Source organism: Nilaparvata lugens, unplaced genomic scaffold (assembly GCF_014356525.2).
Source record: "Nilaparvata lugens isolate BPH unplaced genomic scaffold, ASM1435652v1 scaffold5373, whole genome shotgun sequence".
Taxonomy (NCBI): Eukaryota; Metazoa; Arthropoda; class Insecta; order Hemiptera; family Delphacidae; genus Nilaparvata; species Nilaparvata lugens.
This window is the reverse complement of record NW_024091225.1, coordinates 3,769-21,635: the sequence shown is the minus strand read 5'-3', so window position 1 is coordinate 21,635 and position 17,867 is coordinate 3,769. Positions and strand designations below refer to the sequence as shown.

The 17,867-nt window shown below is 35.5% G+C and overlaps 1 protein-coding gene across 1 annotated transcript; it reads left to right on the top strand.

Annotated features, from left to right (window-relative positions):
• Nucleotides 1-2,417: 2,417 nt before the first annotated feature.
• Nucleotides 2,418-9,459, top strand: LOC120355962 (putative protein TPRXL; the record flags this gene model as incomplete). Its single annotated transcript, XM_039444731.1, has 3 exons — nt 2,418-2,569; nt 5,758-5,914; nt 8,621-9,459. Coding segments are annotated over 3 exons (806 nt in total), but the record flags the coding sequence as incomplete, so codon positions are not given.
• Between the last annotated feature and the right edge of the window lie 8,408 nt (nt 9,460-17,867).

The window sequence follows — 17,867 nt, the reverse complement described above, 5'->3', positions numbered from 1 at the left end:
TATTATTCAATTTATAAAAACTATATTAACTCGCTCCCGTAACGAGTCATTCAGCCTGTCTATTGTCTGTCTGTAACATACACGTAATTGATAATAATACTACTTGTGATAGCAGTTGATATGACGTTGCAAATATGCTATATCGAATTTTATTTTGTTAAAGGGTTAAATTGTGAGTAGAAAGCTACTAATAGTGTTCAAACACTTGACTATGGAGCTACTTATTAATTTCTTTGTATCATTAAGCTATGGTCATTTTACAGGTGATTTTCGAAATCAGATTTTTGTATTTTGGCCAACTCCCTTGTCTTGTTATTCTGATCGGGCACAGATGGGATCAATAATCACTTGATTTGTGGATGTACTCCAGTTTTTACCACTGAAAATCAGTAGGCTATGACCTTGAAATTGCCGAATTGTGTTTTTTTGGGGGGATGAATGATCTTGATATTGTACACTTGATCACTTGAATGATTTCTAAATCCAAGCAAAATTCACACATTCAACAGGTGGCCGATTTGAAGCTTCCCCCACTCAATCGTTTTCATTGCTAGCCACGCCCTCTGATATTTTTATGCACATTCAACAGGTGGTTTTTTTGATACAGTTTTCTACATTTGCCTTGGCCCCTATAGAATTTTTTCAATGTTTGGAGTACTTGAAGCACATCTTGCTCCATCTTCTGAGATGGTGAACATGTTTTAAATTCATTAGCCTATTGTATCTAGTACTTGAGGTACATCTTGCTACATTGCTGAGATGGTGAACATGTTTTAAATTCATTAGCCTATTAGTATCTTTGAATGTTAAGATTACTGAAACTAAGATTGAGAAATTGATGTGCAGGTTTCGCCATTAATTTTCATTTGAATTCTGTATCGGAATCATGTTCACATGACTACGTTCCAATTGAAAAAATAAGTTGGATCAAAATGAAGTTTCACATGACGGATCCAAGATGGCGAACAAAAGTTTGAAGCGATAGGAAGTAGTTTTTTTCAATTGGAATAGGATCTCTATGGGAACCTAATGTCATATCATACTTGTAGGAGAAATATTATGTTGTTTCATAATTATTATTCTCACCAACTCTGTATAGTTACAAGTTGGGGATTTCAGAGTCGATATAAAACAGTTCATGAGCAAGTTCTGCAACCCAGGGGGTCACTAGTTAAGTTAATCATCAAAATGCTTCAACTTGTACAATATCGTGCAGGTGAAAGTTGATTAAATCAACTATCAGTTTATTCTATTGCATTTTTTTGAAGCCTGCATAAACTCAGACCAGTTCAACGATGATAATAATATTGTATTTTTGTCATAGTCATTCAATTTCAGCTGTTTTCCATGCATGAAATCAATCCGGTAAACAGCTGTTTGCAGAACAAATGAGCATATGATTCTCATTACAGCATACTCTACCCTCTACTGCTTAGACCAGTTATAGAATAGACACGCTAGGAAGTCTAACCTCTGGAGCCAACATCTACTGCAATGGATGGAAAACTTTTCTACAGAGTTCGTTCACATTGTTCCCTATCCGATGCTGACGTCACGATATGGTGATATGGCAGTAGATGTTGGCTTCATCGACTTTCAGTACGAATATACAATGGGGCGTGTCTATTCTATAACTGGTCTAAGCTCTACTGGAACCATATGTTTTCTTCACAGTCGTGAATGTCTCCTAGTTCCGAAATAGGAACACCAAAACTGCTACAAAAAAACCACCTCCAGCGCTCGAGGTGGAAGTTTTGTCAACTTCCACAAAATCCTGTTCAGTATTTGTAAACTAGGTTATGTTCATAGAATGCATGTAGTAACGTCAGCACAAGCAGATAATGTTTTATATTTCTCAATTAATTCTTCTTCGGATTATAATGACAAAAAATAGTGTACGTTACTTGGACGTGAATGTCTTTTGCAGTGCTCGAATGAAATTCTAGTCTTGGCTAACGCCTCGACTAGGAAACACCATTCTCGCCTGCGAAACGCCCCTTCCATCCTGTTACGTTAGATACTATTACAGTATGTGGAATTCTTCATATCGAGGTAAAATAAGCTATTTCTACTTGGCAATAATAGTCATTGTAGACCCAGTAAGGTGCATGTTATTGCGAGATTGTATATTGTTGACTCTGTTGTATATCCATACTTTTTCACTGTTAAAATAAAACTTGAATTTTAAAAAACACTTTTGAAGTGAAAATACACTTACTTTTGTAGAGACGATCCAACAACAGGTCGAAGCGATCGTCACTACAAAAGTAAGTATTTTCACTTCAAAGTGTTTTTAAAATTCAAGTTTATATTGTTGAATTTCGTGGATGAAATAAAAAAAAATTGAATATTAGATTGTAAGAGTGTATTCAATTGAATATTATATTTGTATATTTATTCTTGTTTGTATTTTTCAGGTACAAGGGGAGAAGCAGAGAGCGAATATCAAAAGAGAAAAGAGGATGGTGGGGGTCGAAGATCGGACTACGACACAGGTTCAAATACGCCGTCACGACGCGCCAGTGGACAAGGCGTCGAGGAATACGGCACTGATCACATCAATTCTTCGGTAATTATCAACCATAGAATTAAAAAAAAATTATGGAGTATCAAAAAAATTATGTCTGTAATGGAAGTGATGATAGTCCAACTCTGAGACTAATCTCAAACTTTCAGCACAGTTAAGTTCATTATAAAATATCATGCATTAACATCTGTATGAAATTAAGAAAAATATTATTATACTAGCTTACCCGGTGAACTTCGTACCGCCAAAAAGCCAATTTATCTCATGTCACACTAGACTTTATTTGGTAAATCATGAAATTATTTGGCAATCAATATTTTCATTCACATCTCAATACGGACTTCCCATGTGCTTAGTCATGCAGCATTATTATTTTTCCGAAAACATATTCTTCTCAATCATTGGTAGTAATATCTATCAGAAAAGTATTGAATTAAAAAAATATAGGTGTAATCAGTGTTTCAAATATGAATTTAATGTGTTCATAGTTGTTGATTGTGAATAGATGGTCAGGAATTATGCAATGTACTATGAATATTACACAGAATTCCATATGTTCCCATCTTCCATTTAAGGATGAATATAAGCTAAGCTAAATTGAAAAAAGTAAATAAGTCTGTCATCAATATGCAATATGAACAACTCTCTTCCATGAGGTGAATAATTTCTTCGAACATTTTACAGTTTCTCAATGATAGGGGTGTGATATTTATTGTATAGGTCTTTTAAGGAACGATTATCTACAGCTGGTACCAATCAACTACACTAGCTTCAATCCCAAACTACCGTTTTAATATCACAGTTTATCACAGGGTGACGTGTTTATTATACAGCTGGTAACTTTAGATGCTAAATCATACTAGTAATTCTGTGAACATGGACCTCGCGCTCAGTAAGTTGCATTGACCTGTTGTTATGTTTCCTAGAAATTAATAAATAATTTATCAATTTAAAATTCTAGAAAAAAACTAAATAAACATAGATCTTTCTGTCCTTTCGTACCGTGACGTGTCGTCCCGGAATGTGAGTGTGAGCACTGTTATCAGGTCTGGCTGCAACTGTCTACAACGTGATGGAAAGATACATTTCCAAGATGTTCGATGTTTTTGAACGGGTAGTATTATAGTCAACTGTCCACTAACGTTGATGGAAGGGCACATTTTCAAGATGTTCGATGTTTTTGAACGGGTAGTATTATAGTTCACTGGACAGCTGATTTATGATGAATAATGATATAGTCTAATTTTTACTCTAATATTGTCGTATGAAGGAGGCTCCTTTTTCGTTTATATTGAAAATATATATATACCTTGAAATGCAAATTTCCAAAAACCTTGAAATAAAAATGTTTTTTATCAATAACTCCAAACTCCAAACTAGAATCATGGCCTCAGTTATGAAAAGACAATGTTAGTAGACAACTGTCTACGTTGATGAAAAAATATCTTTCCAACGTCGAGGAAGGATACATTTCAAGATGTTCGATGTTTTTGAACGGGTAGTATCATAGTCCACTAGACAGCTGATTTATGATGAATAATTCTAAAGTCTGATTTTTACGGTAATATTGGCGTTCGAAGGAGACTCCTTTTCCTTTTGTGATATCATTAAAATGCAAAATTTCAAATAACTGTATGTATAGGTCGACGCGAAATTTAAAAAGGAACATACTTGTCAAATTTTTTGAAAATCTATTGCTGCGTTTCGCTGTGAATGCGAAACATATAAACATAAGGAGAAATGCAGATAAATATAAACATATAAACATAAAGAGACTTGAATAGCTTAAGCTGCGTTTACACCGGAGTTAATAACACGAGTTATTAACAAAAGGTTATTAACTTGACTGAATCGTCAAAAATTTCTCTTGAAAAAAGTTTATAACTCATGTTTCAAACAGAAAATTCATTGTTATCAACCAAAACTTGTTATGAATATAATTGACTTCCATATGCTTTCATTTAACGAGAGTATTCATATAATATAACAGCCGGAATAAAAAGCAAAAAAATGTCTCCAAAATACTCTAAATTGAAACATGTGTGTGATCATTAACATAATAATCTTCTCCATCTGATCTAATGTAAATAAATCATGATGCGTTTACACCAGAATTTAAAACAAAAGTTTTCAACATGAGTTAATAACATTCTCTTTTGGCTGCTAATTTTGTTATCAACAAAAGTTAATAACTTTGTCACGTGTTTTGTCTGCAGCTGTAGTTATTAGGGAACAGCTGTAGTTGTAGGGTAGGATGGGGGCGAGGGGGTTGCGGGGAAGATAGTAACTGTTATTAACAAAAGTTAATGCGATAAAGGAGCTTTGTTATTAACATAACACATTTCCTTTGATCTTTACCGACTCTCGATGGATAACATAAATCTTGTAAATAACAAGGAATTTTCTGTTGAAAACACGAGTTAAGTTTATTAATTTTTCAAGAGATTTTTTTGTCGATTTAGTCAAGTTGACAATTTTTTTATCAATAACTCATGTTATCAACTCCGGTGTAAACGCAACCATAGAGAAATAGCGATAAGTAGATCATATAGCGATAAGTAGCGATCAAGTAGCGATAAGTAGTAGTAGTAAGGGCGTTTATGTCGCAACTTTTACTGTTATCCAAGCCGATAGTTCACGTAGTTTCTTCTATGCAGCTGTGTGACGCTGGTAGTCTCTCAATTGTGCCGTTCATATATACTCTCACCCCAACAAAACAGTAAAAATTGACAATAATCCACAGTAATCGGCTTGAGATAAGAGAAAAAGTTGCGACATAAACGCCCTATACCATGGGATATCTACTTACGCTATTGTTTCTCTATGACGCAACTCAACATGATGTTATTAACTTTTGTAATTAACATCAGTTGATAACAAAAATGTTAAAAACTTGTGTTATTAACTCCGGTGTAAATGCAGCTTTAGACCTCACTTTGCTCGGTCAATAATAATATGATAATATGATAATATGATAATATGATAATATGATAATATGATAATATGATAATATGATAATATGATAATATGATAAATGATAATATGATAATATGATAATATGATAATATGAGAATATGATAATATGATAATATGATAATATGATAATATGATAATATGTAATAGATAATATGATAATATGATAATATGATAATATGATAATATGATAATATGATAATATGATAATATGATAATATGATAATAAGATATTGTTTGTCATGTGGTGTTTCCAGCGGAGCTCATTGGAATCTGGCGCAATCACGGCGGTGTTGAAGATTCCAGTGCCTTCTGCATCAGGGGGCACAAGCACCTCTTTTGCTGTCAACCTGGATGATTCAGACATTCCCTACATTGAGGACAACCAAGCCGATCGCCAGCACATATCCCTCAGTAAGCACTTTCAACTATAATATCGGGGACCGAGCTTCGCTCTGGAGTACAAAAGCATAAACAATTTATTACGAGAGAAGAAATTATAATACCATTCATACATAAATATCTATCTAATCACAGTAAATTAAGATCAATTCCAGAGGAATGAGAAAAATTTCCTTCACAAAGGCCCAGTTGCACAAAAGCCGGGTAAATTTAATCATACATAAATATTTATCTAATCACACAGTAAATTAGGATCAATTCCAGAGGAATGCAAAATTTCCTTCACAAAGGCCCAGTTGCACAAAAGCCGGTTAAATATTTTTAATCCTGATTAACTTCACGTGAAACAAAACAGAGAAGACCATTCCAAAAAGATGGATCTACTGGAATTAATCAGGATTGAAAATAACCCGGCTTTTTTGCAACCGGCACTAAGTACTTGATGAATGATTACAAAAGTTCAACAGCTGAGTCATAATTTTGACACAGTCCCAACACATGAACTCGCTCGCTAACTCACTCCATCACAATAGACGACGAAATAATTATTATCAGCTGTTTTTCCGAATAAGGACGGATAATAATTATCCTTTTACTGTCACTCATCTGTTTACTGTATCCTTTTACTATCACTTTTCCCAGGGATGAGACCTAGTGCAATCGAATCTCTATATTATAAATCTACTATGTTCTGAATTTCGTATGAATCGTTAGAGCCGTTTTCGAGATCTGGTGAAATACAAACATCTGAACATCTGAACATCCAAGCATCTAAACATCTAAATATCTAAACATATAAATATATAAAAAGAAGCTGCTCGTTTAATAGTATGGGATTTCCAACAATTTGTGATTCAGATTATGACGATAATGTCATGTCAACAGAAATGAATATGAAACAAGTGGAAGGTTGAAATGAATCATATCACAATCATAGATATAGTGAGGTCCACGTTATAATGGTGGTGGAGTAAGATAGGAGAAAAACGTTGCCGATTCTCTGTCTTGTCAATGCCTTCTTCCTTCTCCCCTTTCTCTAGTCGTTTGTTGATGGGAAAGATATTATTTCATACCCTTTTTAAAGAATCGACAATCATTTGTTGAAACACCGCCGATTTATGAAGTTATATTAATTTTATACTATCATTATTCTAATGCATTCAATCTTTATTCTTTTTGATTAATTTCAATTAACTATAGTTTGTCTAATTCGTTGAATAATTAGCATTACCGTCATTTAATGTAAATTGAGGGGGTCAGAATACAAGGGGTCCAAGTGACATTTTTCTGTTTTTTTGAGTTAGCTACAGTAATCGATAGCTGAAAGTGGTAAAAATCTAGTATACAAGAGGTACAAGCGTAAGTCTAATCAGTGCTGACATCTGGTGTTAAAATTTTAAACTACATTTTCAAACAGCTGTTTATTTGATTGAAGAAGGGGTTCAAGTGACTTGGATCCCTTGTTTACAGGAAACTGGTTGCTCGTATCCATCAAATTAAATTTAACCTTGATTAAGCCATGTCACCAAGCAAAAGATACCTCAAGAACCAATTAGCGAATCAGATAATATTGCAATGAGGTCATTAATCATTGTTCAATTGCTGGTAAATTTGTTAGATTTATGTGTAGCTATACAATAGAGTTTTGATTGGTAAACAAGGGGTACAAGTGATATTTCTCATCACCATGTAACTGATAATAATTGAGAAAGAAGATACTTCCTAACACTATTCAGCTGATAATTGAGAAAGAAACGCAATTTGAGACATGAAACTGTACGTTTGATTTGCTAAAAGTATACTGAATAGGTACAGGGATAGGTAAATATCAATTCTATATCATTTCATGAATGAATAATTAATATATAATTAAACTTTAGGCTCATTTTCTCGAAACTAACAATGTGTACCTTCTGTGTACAGTAAATTGTTTCAGTTCCAATCGTAATTGTTCCATCACGTGACTAGTACAAATGTTCCCATGGAACGCCATTTCAAAATCGTTGGTTCAAGCTTTTGGCGCGCACCTAAAAGTTAATTACACTAAAATGTGTCGTTCACTAGCTGCGTGAATGAAGAAAGGCTGTTTCACAAACCTACCGTCTAGAAAAGTGTAAATTTCTTTTATTCCATTACTCTCAATTTTCTATCGAGAAAAATTAATTTAATGAATGGTTATCAAACATCATTGTTGGTTATGTATTCTATGCTATGGTAAACAAACTATCAGCGCATGCGCAGAAAAGCAAGCAGACTACAATAATTGACCAATGAGAGCTCAGATAGTTGAAACCTGTTGGAACTGTACCAGGTCGGACAATTTACCACATTTCGACTGTGGGGCAGAAAGTTGGAACTGGAACAGGATTCTGGAACAGAATCTGTCAAAATTCCTCCCATGGAACGTGGGTCTTTTTACTTGATAATTGTGAATCGGACAATTTACCACATTCCATGTACACAGAACGGGTCCCATATGTCACTTGGACCCCTTGTATATAACCCCTTCAATTAGTGTATAAGCCAGTAAATATTCTAACATACATCAGTAAAGAAATCTAATCTAATCTGATCCCACTACCCATTCATCACTCTTTCCTATTCTAAAATTAATTTTCTTTTCAAACTCAAATTAATTTCCCTTTATGATTTCTCGTTACGTCTGGTGAATCTAGGATACTTTACAGTCCATTAATCATTATTCCTCATGTGTTACAGGTATGGTGCGAACAACATCATCCACAGCCAACCAACAGCGCACGCGCAGTCAATCGGGCGGCTCGGACTCCTCACAGGCATCCACCACGTACACCACACACCACCACCAAATCCATCACCACTACCAGGCCACCCCCACTACGACACCACTCTACGCTGACTCAGCAATCGGCTCCTCGTCCAGTCCACCTCCTCGCATCACACCTCCCTCCTCCTCCGGAGTCTACAGCTCTCCTCCCTCATCGTGGGCCTCCTCCTCAACGCCTCCCACCTCTCCCACCTCGCCTCCACCCTCCTACTATGAGGAGGAACCCACCACGGCACGCATCAGCATTCCAACTAAGAAGACAACCCACGACAATGTGAGGACAAATTACGACAATAGTAGGAACCCGACAAGCTTTGACCAATCTAGGAACCCGAAACCTATGACCAATCTAGGACACCGACAAGCTATGACCACACAAAGACAACGACAGACACAGCCAGACAAGTGATTCTGCAGCGGGTTACAGTGAAGTCTACAGGGGAACTACAACATGTGAAATCCAGCTACATACAACCTGTGGGCCTCCATCTACAGGCGACCCCACAAGTCTACGTGCAGCCCAGTACACCTTCCCCACAAGTGTACACAGGTAGCACACCTCAAAGCTACAATCTACAGTCTTCTGGGTATAGTCCCACTTCATCACCACAGTATGCTTTGACATCATCAAGCTCCAGTCCCCAACCGGCTCCAAGGCGTAGAAGCGGGGGCACCTTCCAGAGGTTACTGTCCAGTAGCAGCACAGGTAGTACCTCTAGTAACGTGTCGAAAAGTATGAGCTCTTCTGCGATTGGTGGAGGTGGTGTAGAACGGTGATACCAATCTTGAAAGAAGTGACCGCAAAATAACCACCAGTATCTCAAGTATAGGTGGCGCGGTATGCGATCTAAAACAGCTGACATTGAGCGGATGATGAAGTCATCCACCGTTGCTAAGCAACCGACGACAAGTGTCACCAAGAAAAGTGGTGTCGTTTTGGGAGTTGGTGTTGGTAGCACTGATAAGGACGATGATAAGAGGAAGAGAAGGTACACGGATGTGAGACATCAGACCCGGCATATACCGGCTGATTTGGGGGAAGGGGTTAGTGGTGTTGGAGGAGCTGGTGGTGGGGAAGTAGTGAGCAAACGGACTGTGATTTGGAAGAGGGGCAGCAGATTTTAGCAGTGAGCCAAAGGAGAGGAGGGGGGGTTCTGTGAGGCAGGTTTGAAATTTGAAAGCTAGAAACTTTTTGAAAAAAAATTGGAATTGAAGGTAAAGAGAAGACGACTTCATAATTTATTTTGATGGATGACTAAGTGGGGGGAGGTGGAGAAGCAGGAACAGGAGGTTAAGGGTGAGGAGGAGAAGAGGTTGATGAAGAGGGAAAGGAAGGAATGAGAGGAGGTTTTGGAGTTGTAAACAAGGAGAGGACTCATGAAAAGTATTTGGTAGATGATTGAGGAGAATAGGTTGTGGAAAAAAAATTGGAATTGAAGGTAAAGAGAAGACGACTTCATAATTTATTTTGATGGATGACTAAGTGGGGGGGGGGGTGTGGAGGAGCAGGAACAGGAGGTTAATGGAAAGGAGGAGAAGAATGAAGAGAGAAAATAAATGAATAAGAGAAGGTTTGAATTTCAAGCAAGGAGAGGACTTCATGAAAAGTATGTTGATAGATGATTGAGGAGAATAGGTTGAGGAACTGTAAGAGAAGGAAGCATAGAAATAGAAGAAGATGGAGAAGGGGAGGGAGGACGAGTAGGAGGAGTGGAAAGAAAAGCAGGCCGTTGTGGAAGAATATAATTTTATTATATTTTCACTTCTAATTTCAGCTGTAGTTTTCTGTAAGTGTGAAGTTTTAGCTCAAAAACTTCTAGTTTCATTCAAAATTTATACTTTTTGAATTATTACTAAGTTACTGTTCTAGATTTTCTGATTTAAAACTTTATTAGTTTCTATTTGATTCAAAATTGCTCGTTCATCTGAGTATTGAAGAGCGTAAATTGTATTTTGAAAAGTGATAGTGACCTAACCAACATTTTGATTTGGACAGTATAGTAAAATTGGAAATGGGACAGCTTTGGGATGAGCCTGTGTGCCTTTCCTCATGTTAAGTATTGTGCACATGTGATAAATAAATAATAATAATTCGATGGAGGAAAAGAGAGAGGAAGAGATTGATTGATTGATGATTGCCTCTATTAGGGCGGAGTTAGGACTCCTGGTCCTTTCTGCCACACAACCTTCAAGAGAGAGAGAGTGAGTGAGAAGGAAGGAAGGAAGGGAGACAGTTCTTGTGAGGAGGATTTTGGAATTAATGAAGGAAAGAGACTTTTTGAAAATTGTGAGGAGAACACTTCATGAAAAGTATATTGATAGAAGACTGAGGAGGACAGGTGGTGAAGGAACTGGAGGAGGAGGTGGAGGAGAAAGGGGATGAGATGTGGAGGATGAGCATGAGGTCGATGAGGGGAAGATAAAGAAGGTGATGAGGGGACTCTTGGTAAGGTCTTCGAATGTGTTAGAGAGAGACTTCTGAAAAGTATCTTAGAGAGAGTATTTTAGAAGTTGAAGGTTGAATAGCCAGAGACTATGAAAACTGTGTGATAATCAAGAATAGACAAATAAAATGAATAAAGTGGGTGGAGAAAGAAATGAGGTGGAAAAGGAGAAAGCTAAAAAAGGAGATCTGAATGGAAGGCAATGACTGAGAAAGAAGACACTAACAGAAATTTGAGAAAGGGAGAAGAAGATGAAGGGAGAAACTAATAAACGAGGAAGAAATGAGGTGATAAAGGAGAAAGCTAAAAAAGGAGATCTGAATGGAAGGCAATGACTGAGAAAGAAGACACTAACAGAAAGTTTGAGAAAGAAAGAAGAAGATGAAGGGAGAAAATAAATACTATTATTCTCATCTCCCTTTAGATTAAGATTCTCTCAGATTCATCTATAGTCTATTAAAGGGAGATGAAAATAATAGTCTACTACTGACGCAAAGGTTACGATGGAAATCTGAGAGAGAAAGATGGAGTGATATAACGAAGTGCAGGGAAGAGGAAGAATAAGGAAGGGATAATGAAGAAGAGAAAGTGGGAGGAGCGGGAAATGAGGAAGTTGGAGAGAATGAGTCAAGAGATGTCGAATAAACCAAAAGCAAAGTATGACAATCACAGTGAATTAAGAAAAAAGAGATGATGAAAGAGAAGAGGACAGAAAATATGCAATGAGAAGGAATAACAGAGCATGAAATGAGATGGAAACTTTCTTCAATTCAAGAATGATGATTAGTATGAAAATGTTGAATTAGATGATTTTGAAAAACAAATGATAATCAAGAAATACAAAGGGTAGATGACCAAGGGCAAGGAGTGGACTGTCCTTATTTGGATTTACTTCAAACTTCCAAACTTCAAACTTCAAATTTCAAACTTCAAATTTCAAACTTCCAACATTGATTGAATGGAAGTATTTATGTTATTTAGAAGAACTGTTAACTCCACTTAATACAATTTAATTAAAGTCCAAAGAAAACAGCCAAATAATACATATTTATAGATTCTACCATAGCAAATGCTCTAAGTATCTATCCATTAATGTGGTTCACTATTTAACGTCATAACAAAATAGTAACGGCAGGTTAAACACTAAGGCTAGTTACACCACACATCGATTTTTGGTCGTAACGATATTTTGTCGTCACTATGAATTCTATGAGATTAAACGGAACTTGGAAACATCATATGTTTGAAATCATCTGTTCAATCTAATAGAATTTATAAGGACGGTAAAATATCGTACGACCAAAAATCGATGTGTATGTAACTAGCCTAAACTACATATAACTCTAAACCAACAGTTGACCCATATGTAAGAAGGCTACACACATACAACGTTAGTAGACAGAACTAACTTGACATAACTAACTGTCTAATAACTTTTACATACACTAGTAGTTCTGTGAACAGTGGACCTCGCGCTCAGTAAGCTACATTGAACTGTTGATATGTTTTCTCAAAAAAAAAAAAATAATTTATGAATTCAAAATGTCTAGAAAAAATTATGTCTGTAATGGAAGTGATGATAGTCCAACTTTGAGACTCATCTCAAACTTTCAGCACAAGTTGAGTTCGAATTAAAATACTAGTAGTTCTGTGAACAGTAGACCTCGCGCTCAGTAAGCTACATTCAACTGTTGTTATGTTTTCTCAAAAATTAATAAATAATTTATCAATTTGAAATGTCAAGAAAAATCCTTAATAAACATAGAGCTTTCTGTCCTATCGTACCGTGACGTGTCCGTCCCGGAATGCGAGTGTGAGCGCTGTTATCAGGTCTGGCTGCAACTGTCTACAACGTTGATGGAAAGATACATTTTCTAGATGTTCGATATTTTTGAACGGGTTGTATTATAGCATAGCCACCTCTAATTGCAACGTCGCAGTGTAGGCCTAGAATAATACATGATTGGTGGAAAAGATTTTTAAAAATACCAGCTGATCTTTTTTCACCAATCATGTATTAATTCTAGGCTACATTGCGACGTTGCAATATCGTAGGCCGCGGCCTTGTATTAGAGGTGGCTATGATTATAGTCAACTGTCTACTAACGTTGATGGAAAGATACATTTTCAAGATGCTTGATGTTTTGAATGGGTAGTATTATAGTTCACTAGACAGCTGAACTATGATGAATAATTCCATAGTCTGATTTTTACTCTAATATTGGCGTATGAAGGAGGCTCCTTCTTCTTCTATATTATCCTTGGAATGCTAATTTCAAAAACCTTGTATATACGTCGACGCGCAATTTAAAAAGAGACATACCTGTCAAATTTCATGAAATATTTTACTGCGTTTCGCTGTAAATGCGCAACAAATAAATATTAAGAGAAATGCCAAACTGTCGACTTGAATCTTAGACCTCACTTCGCTCGGTCAATGAACTTATACCCAGGTCTACCTCTATCTTCATTGATATCACATTGAAAATCAACACTGAGTACCTAAGTGCCAAAAGTAACGTAGACTATCAAATGAATATTTTTAACCATCGTTATATTATCATCGAATAATTATTGAATATATCAATAAGGAAGCCTTGACTTTGTTACCTATATGTGCATCAAGCACTTGAATACGTTTTTGTGTAAATATTGTATTTTTGTAAAAATGTTTTTAAATTATGTCATATTATTTGGATGGATGTTGTGAAGCGATGTATTTTTGTATAATACTGTCCCGTGCAAACCAATTAAATATGACAATCAGAGAGATAAATATGTATGATCATTATTTATAGAGTTTTGAGAAAGAAGAATCCAATATGGTTATATTTGAGAATGGAATATGAAAACAGCTTCACTTGTAAATACCTCTATTAGTTTACGATAACTCTTTTCTTTCTTCTGTGGTAGAATACTCAAGTGAATCCCTGAATTCATTGATTGTGGGAGTAAACTTGCAATGTATACAATTGTATCGTCTCCACATCATTATATCAAGATTCAATAATTGAAATTCAAATATTTTTCTTAAATGTTTTCAACAGAAAGAAATTAGCAAGCAGGGAACTGTTTGATGGGGAACTATGTAGATGTATTCATCTTTACAAATTTTTAGATCACTTTTTGTCAGCTTTAATTTCATATTTATTTGGATAATTGTTAGTTCTGTGCTCGAATGAATTTCATATTAATCGGATAGCTTGTGCTCGAATAAAACTGATTTGATTTTGTCTCTTTATTATATACGATAGAATTCTCTCCTTCATAAACCAGAAAGATTTCTTTATTTCTTCCACATAGGAAATTATTAGAACCTTATACTTGAGAGTCTGATGGTACATGATATGAATTTTTCGAAAGCTTTCAATGCTGCTTCCAAAATAACCATAGTCTCATTTTGGGTGAAATATTGTTCCTTGAAATTCAAATTAACGCTATGCATTGCTTTCAATATTTATGCTACACCCGGATTCGTCTATGTAAAAAAATATTTACAATTTTGTTCTCCGTGTATCATGTATTTCAGTTGTAAATCAATTGAATTGAATTGAACTGAATTACTTCAATCGTTCCCAATTCTTTATAAACCAAAAAAACGAGCATGCTATATGCCTGTAAGCCTCTCAGATTTCCTGTGAGAACTCAAAGTATTCATTATTTTCTCTAGTCATTTTCATGAACAATATATTTTGTTAATTGTGTTCTACCATTATTATTTTAATGAGAATCCTTCGTTGATGCCAAAGATGTACGAATTATCTATGAGAATAATGATATGTTAGTTATATCGACAATAATCTATTATTATCAGTGTTAATGTAATATACTTACTGAATGTCCACCAGTTTTAATTTCTATTTTTGTGAAGTCGATTATGTATTATTTATTTATCGTGGTTGTATATTTTCCTGTGTAACACGCATTACTGGAGAGTGCCTAAGCTGTATTCTGTTCAAAAGCTGTATTGTGGAAATGTGATTCATACTGTATTTCAATGAAGAATACAATTTGTTGAAAATATTTTGACTATTGCTGAATTTATTTGATCACTCACCCACTGTTGCACATGATAGTTGATTTTCTAATAATTTGATTTTATTGTTAGAGATGTTGTGGTATTTTCAATAATTAAAAGAATATGACGTTGATTTTGTCAATACCACTAAAGCTGCGTTCACACCAAAGTTATAAAAAAATGTTGATAACCCTTATAGAGAGATATCCTATATTAGATTGAACATAACTTATCATACCATGATGAACATATGCCATAAATGTATACCATTCATTATCCATGTTATTTCAGGAATGTAATAACTTATCATACACATGATCAAGATATGTGATGATAAGTTATGTTCAATCTAATAGAATCTATAAGGATTAAGTTATTAACATTTTGTCAAAACTTTGGTGTAAACGCAGCTTTAGTTTGTTCAAAATCAATTCAATTGAAATTAAGTGGTATTGACCACATCACGTTTATTCTTTCAGTTGATTTCTATTTAAAAAAACTAATCACCACAGAAACAAATCTCACATATTTATTAACCAATACATACAGTCTGATTATACGAATACAATCACCTCATATCGAAGTTTTCACTCATTATAATATTTCTACAAAAATTGTTGTGAATCCTATACTATTAAACGAGCAACTTCTGTTTATATGTTTAGATGTTTAAATGTTTAGATGCTTATTTATTTGTATTGCACCGGATCTCGAAAACGGCTCTAACGATTCTCACGAAATTCAGAACATGGTAGGCTTATATATAAAGATTCGATTGCACTAGGTCTCATCCCTGGAAAAACTCGCTGAATGACATTAAAAGGATAATTATTATTCATCCTTGTGAAAACAGCTGATAATAATTATTTCATCGTAGTTGGTGTGGGAGTGAGTGAGCGAGTTCATGTGTGTGGGACTGTGTCAAAGTTATGACTCAACTGTAGAACTTCTGTAATCATTCAATCAGGTACTTAGTGCCGGTTGAAAAAAAAGCCGGGTTATTTTCAATACTGATTAATTCTAGTAGATCCATCTTTTTGAAATGGCTTCTCTGATTTGTTTCACTTGAAGTTAATCAGGATTAAAATTAACCGGCTTTTGTGCAACTGGGCCTGTGAGGAAATTTTTGCATTCCTCTGAGAATTTTATGAATCTCAATTTACTTTGATTAGATGGAACATTTCTTTATGAATGTTATCATGATTTCTTTTTCGTGATAAATTTTTTATGCTTTTAAACTCCAGAGCAAAGCTCGGTTCGATATTGATATGTTAAATGTAGAAGAATCTCAAATAATTTCATATAGAAGATTCAAAATTTTAAATGATACTACAAACAGTTTGTCACATGACTCACATCAGATCTACAACTGAGTTTCTCCATAAGTTGATATAACTCATAGATGAGGAATAAAAGATGATATCACAGCTACTACACAAAAATAACAGGTGGCTTTCACAAAATTGAATCTATGAGTCCTGTGAGAATTATTTCGTTCCACAGCCTCACCAAAACACTGTAGTTTGCAGTTGCCTACTTCATCACCATCTGCTCCTCCTCCTCCAACTCCTCCTCAACCTCCTCCTCCTCATTTTTCTTCTTCTTCTTCCTCTCCTTCATCTCCTTCTTCTCCTTCTTCTTCTTCTCCTTCATCTCCTTCTTCTTCTTCCTCTTCTTCTTCTTCATCTCTTCTTCTTCTTCTTCTTCTTTTTCTTCTGCTTCTTCTTCTTCGATCCTCGAATTTCATCCCCTTCAAAATCTTTTGCAGCTTAGAACGCAGAAAGATGTGTGTGTACTAGTTTCCAGTTGACTCCCACACTGCTAGAGAGAGTGATAAAGTAGGAGGGAGCTATCAGGGAGTAAGTATGAGTGCGAGAGAGAGCAAATAGAGAAAGCAAGCAACCCCTGCAAGCTTCACACTGCACTTTCCATTTGTCAAGGTCAAAAAGAAACAAAAGATGCGCGCCCCCACGCGTGCGAGAGTGATGTTGTAGAGAGAGCATGCAGAATAGATTTGGGAGGAAGATAGAGGTAGGGGGAACAGTGTGAGAGGGAGTGAGATGGAAAATTCAGAGAGAGAGAAAGATAGCAAGTTTGGGATTATAGTTGTGAGTCGGTGCACTCTTGCTATATACTAACCAAAAGTATATAATATATTATGTTATATGTATTGCTGAACTATTGCTATGTGTTTTCGAAAGTGTTGTGAGGGGGATGCTCTTTTGAAAACAGCACTCCACGAAAATCTCTGAACTGATGTTGGATCTTTTGAAGAACTTGAGAACCATGGTATAAACCACGGTTCCACTACTATAAACGGTCGTGAATCGGTCTAACAAAAAATAGTATAAAGCTGATAACTGGATAGAAATTACTCAATCTCAACATGCGTTGAATTAACACAATTTCAAATTATGTACTATTGAATTTTCTCACAACAATTTGTGCCGAAATAGAATAGAGCTAATTCGTCTTCAACCAGGTGAAGAATAAAGATAGAGAAGAATAATATATATACTACTAGCCGCAGCTCGCTTCGCTCGCCATATCCATCTAGCCAGGGGGCTCCGACCCCTGGACCCTCGACTGTATCGTCTAAGAATGAGATCAGAGAATGAAGGAATGATGAATCAGATAAGAATGAGCATTTCTATCATTGTAGGACAATCTAGTCGGGAGTCCAGACTAAACGTCTGG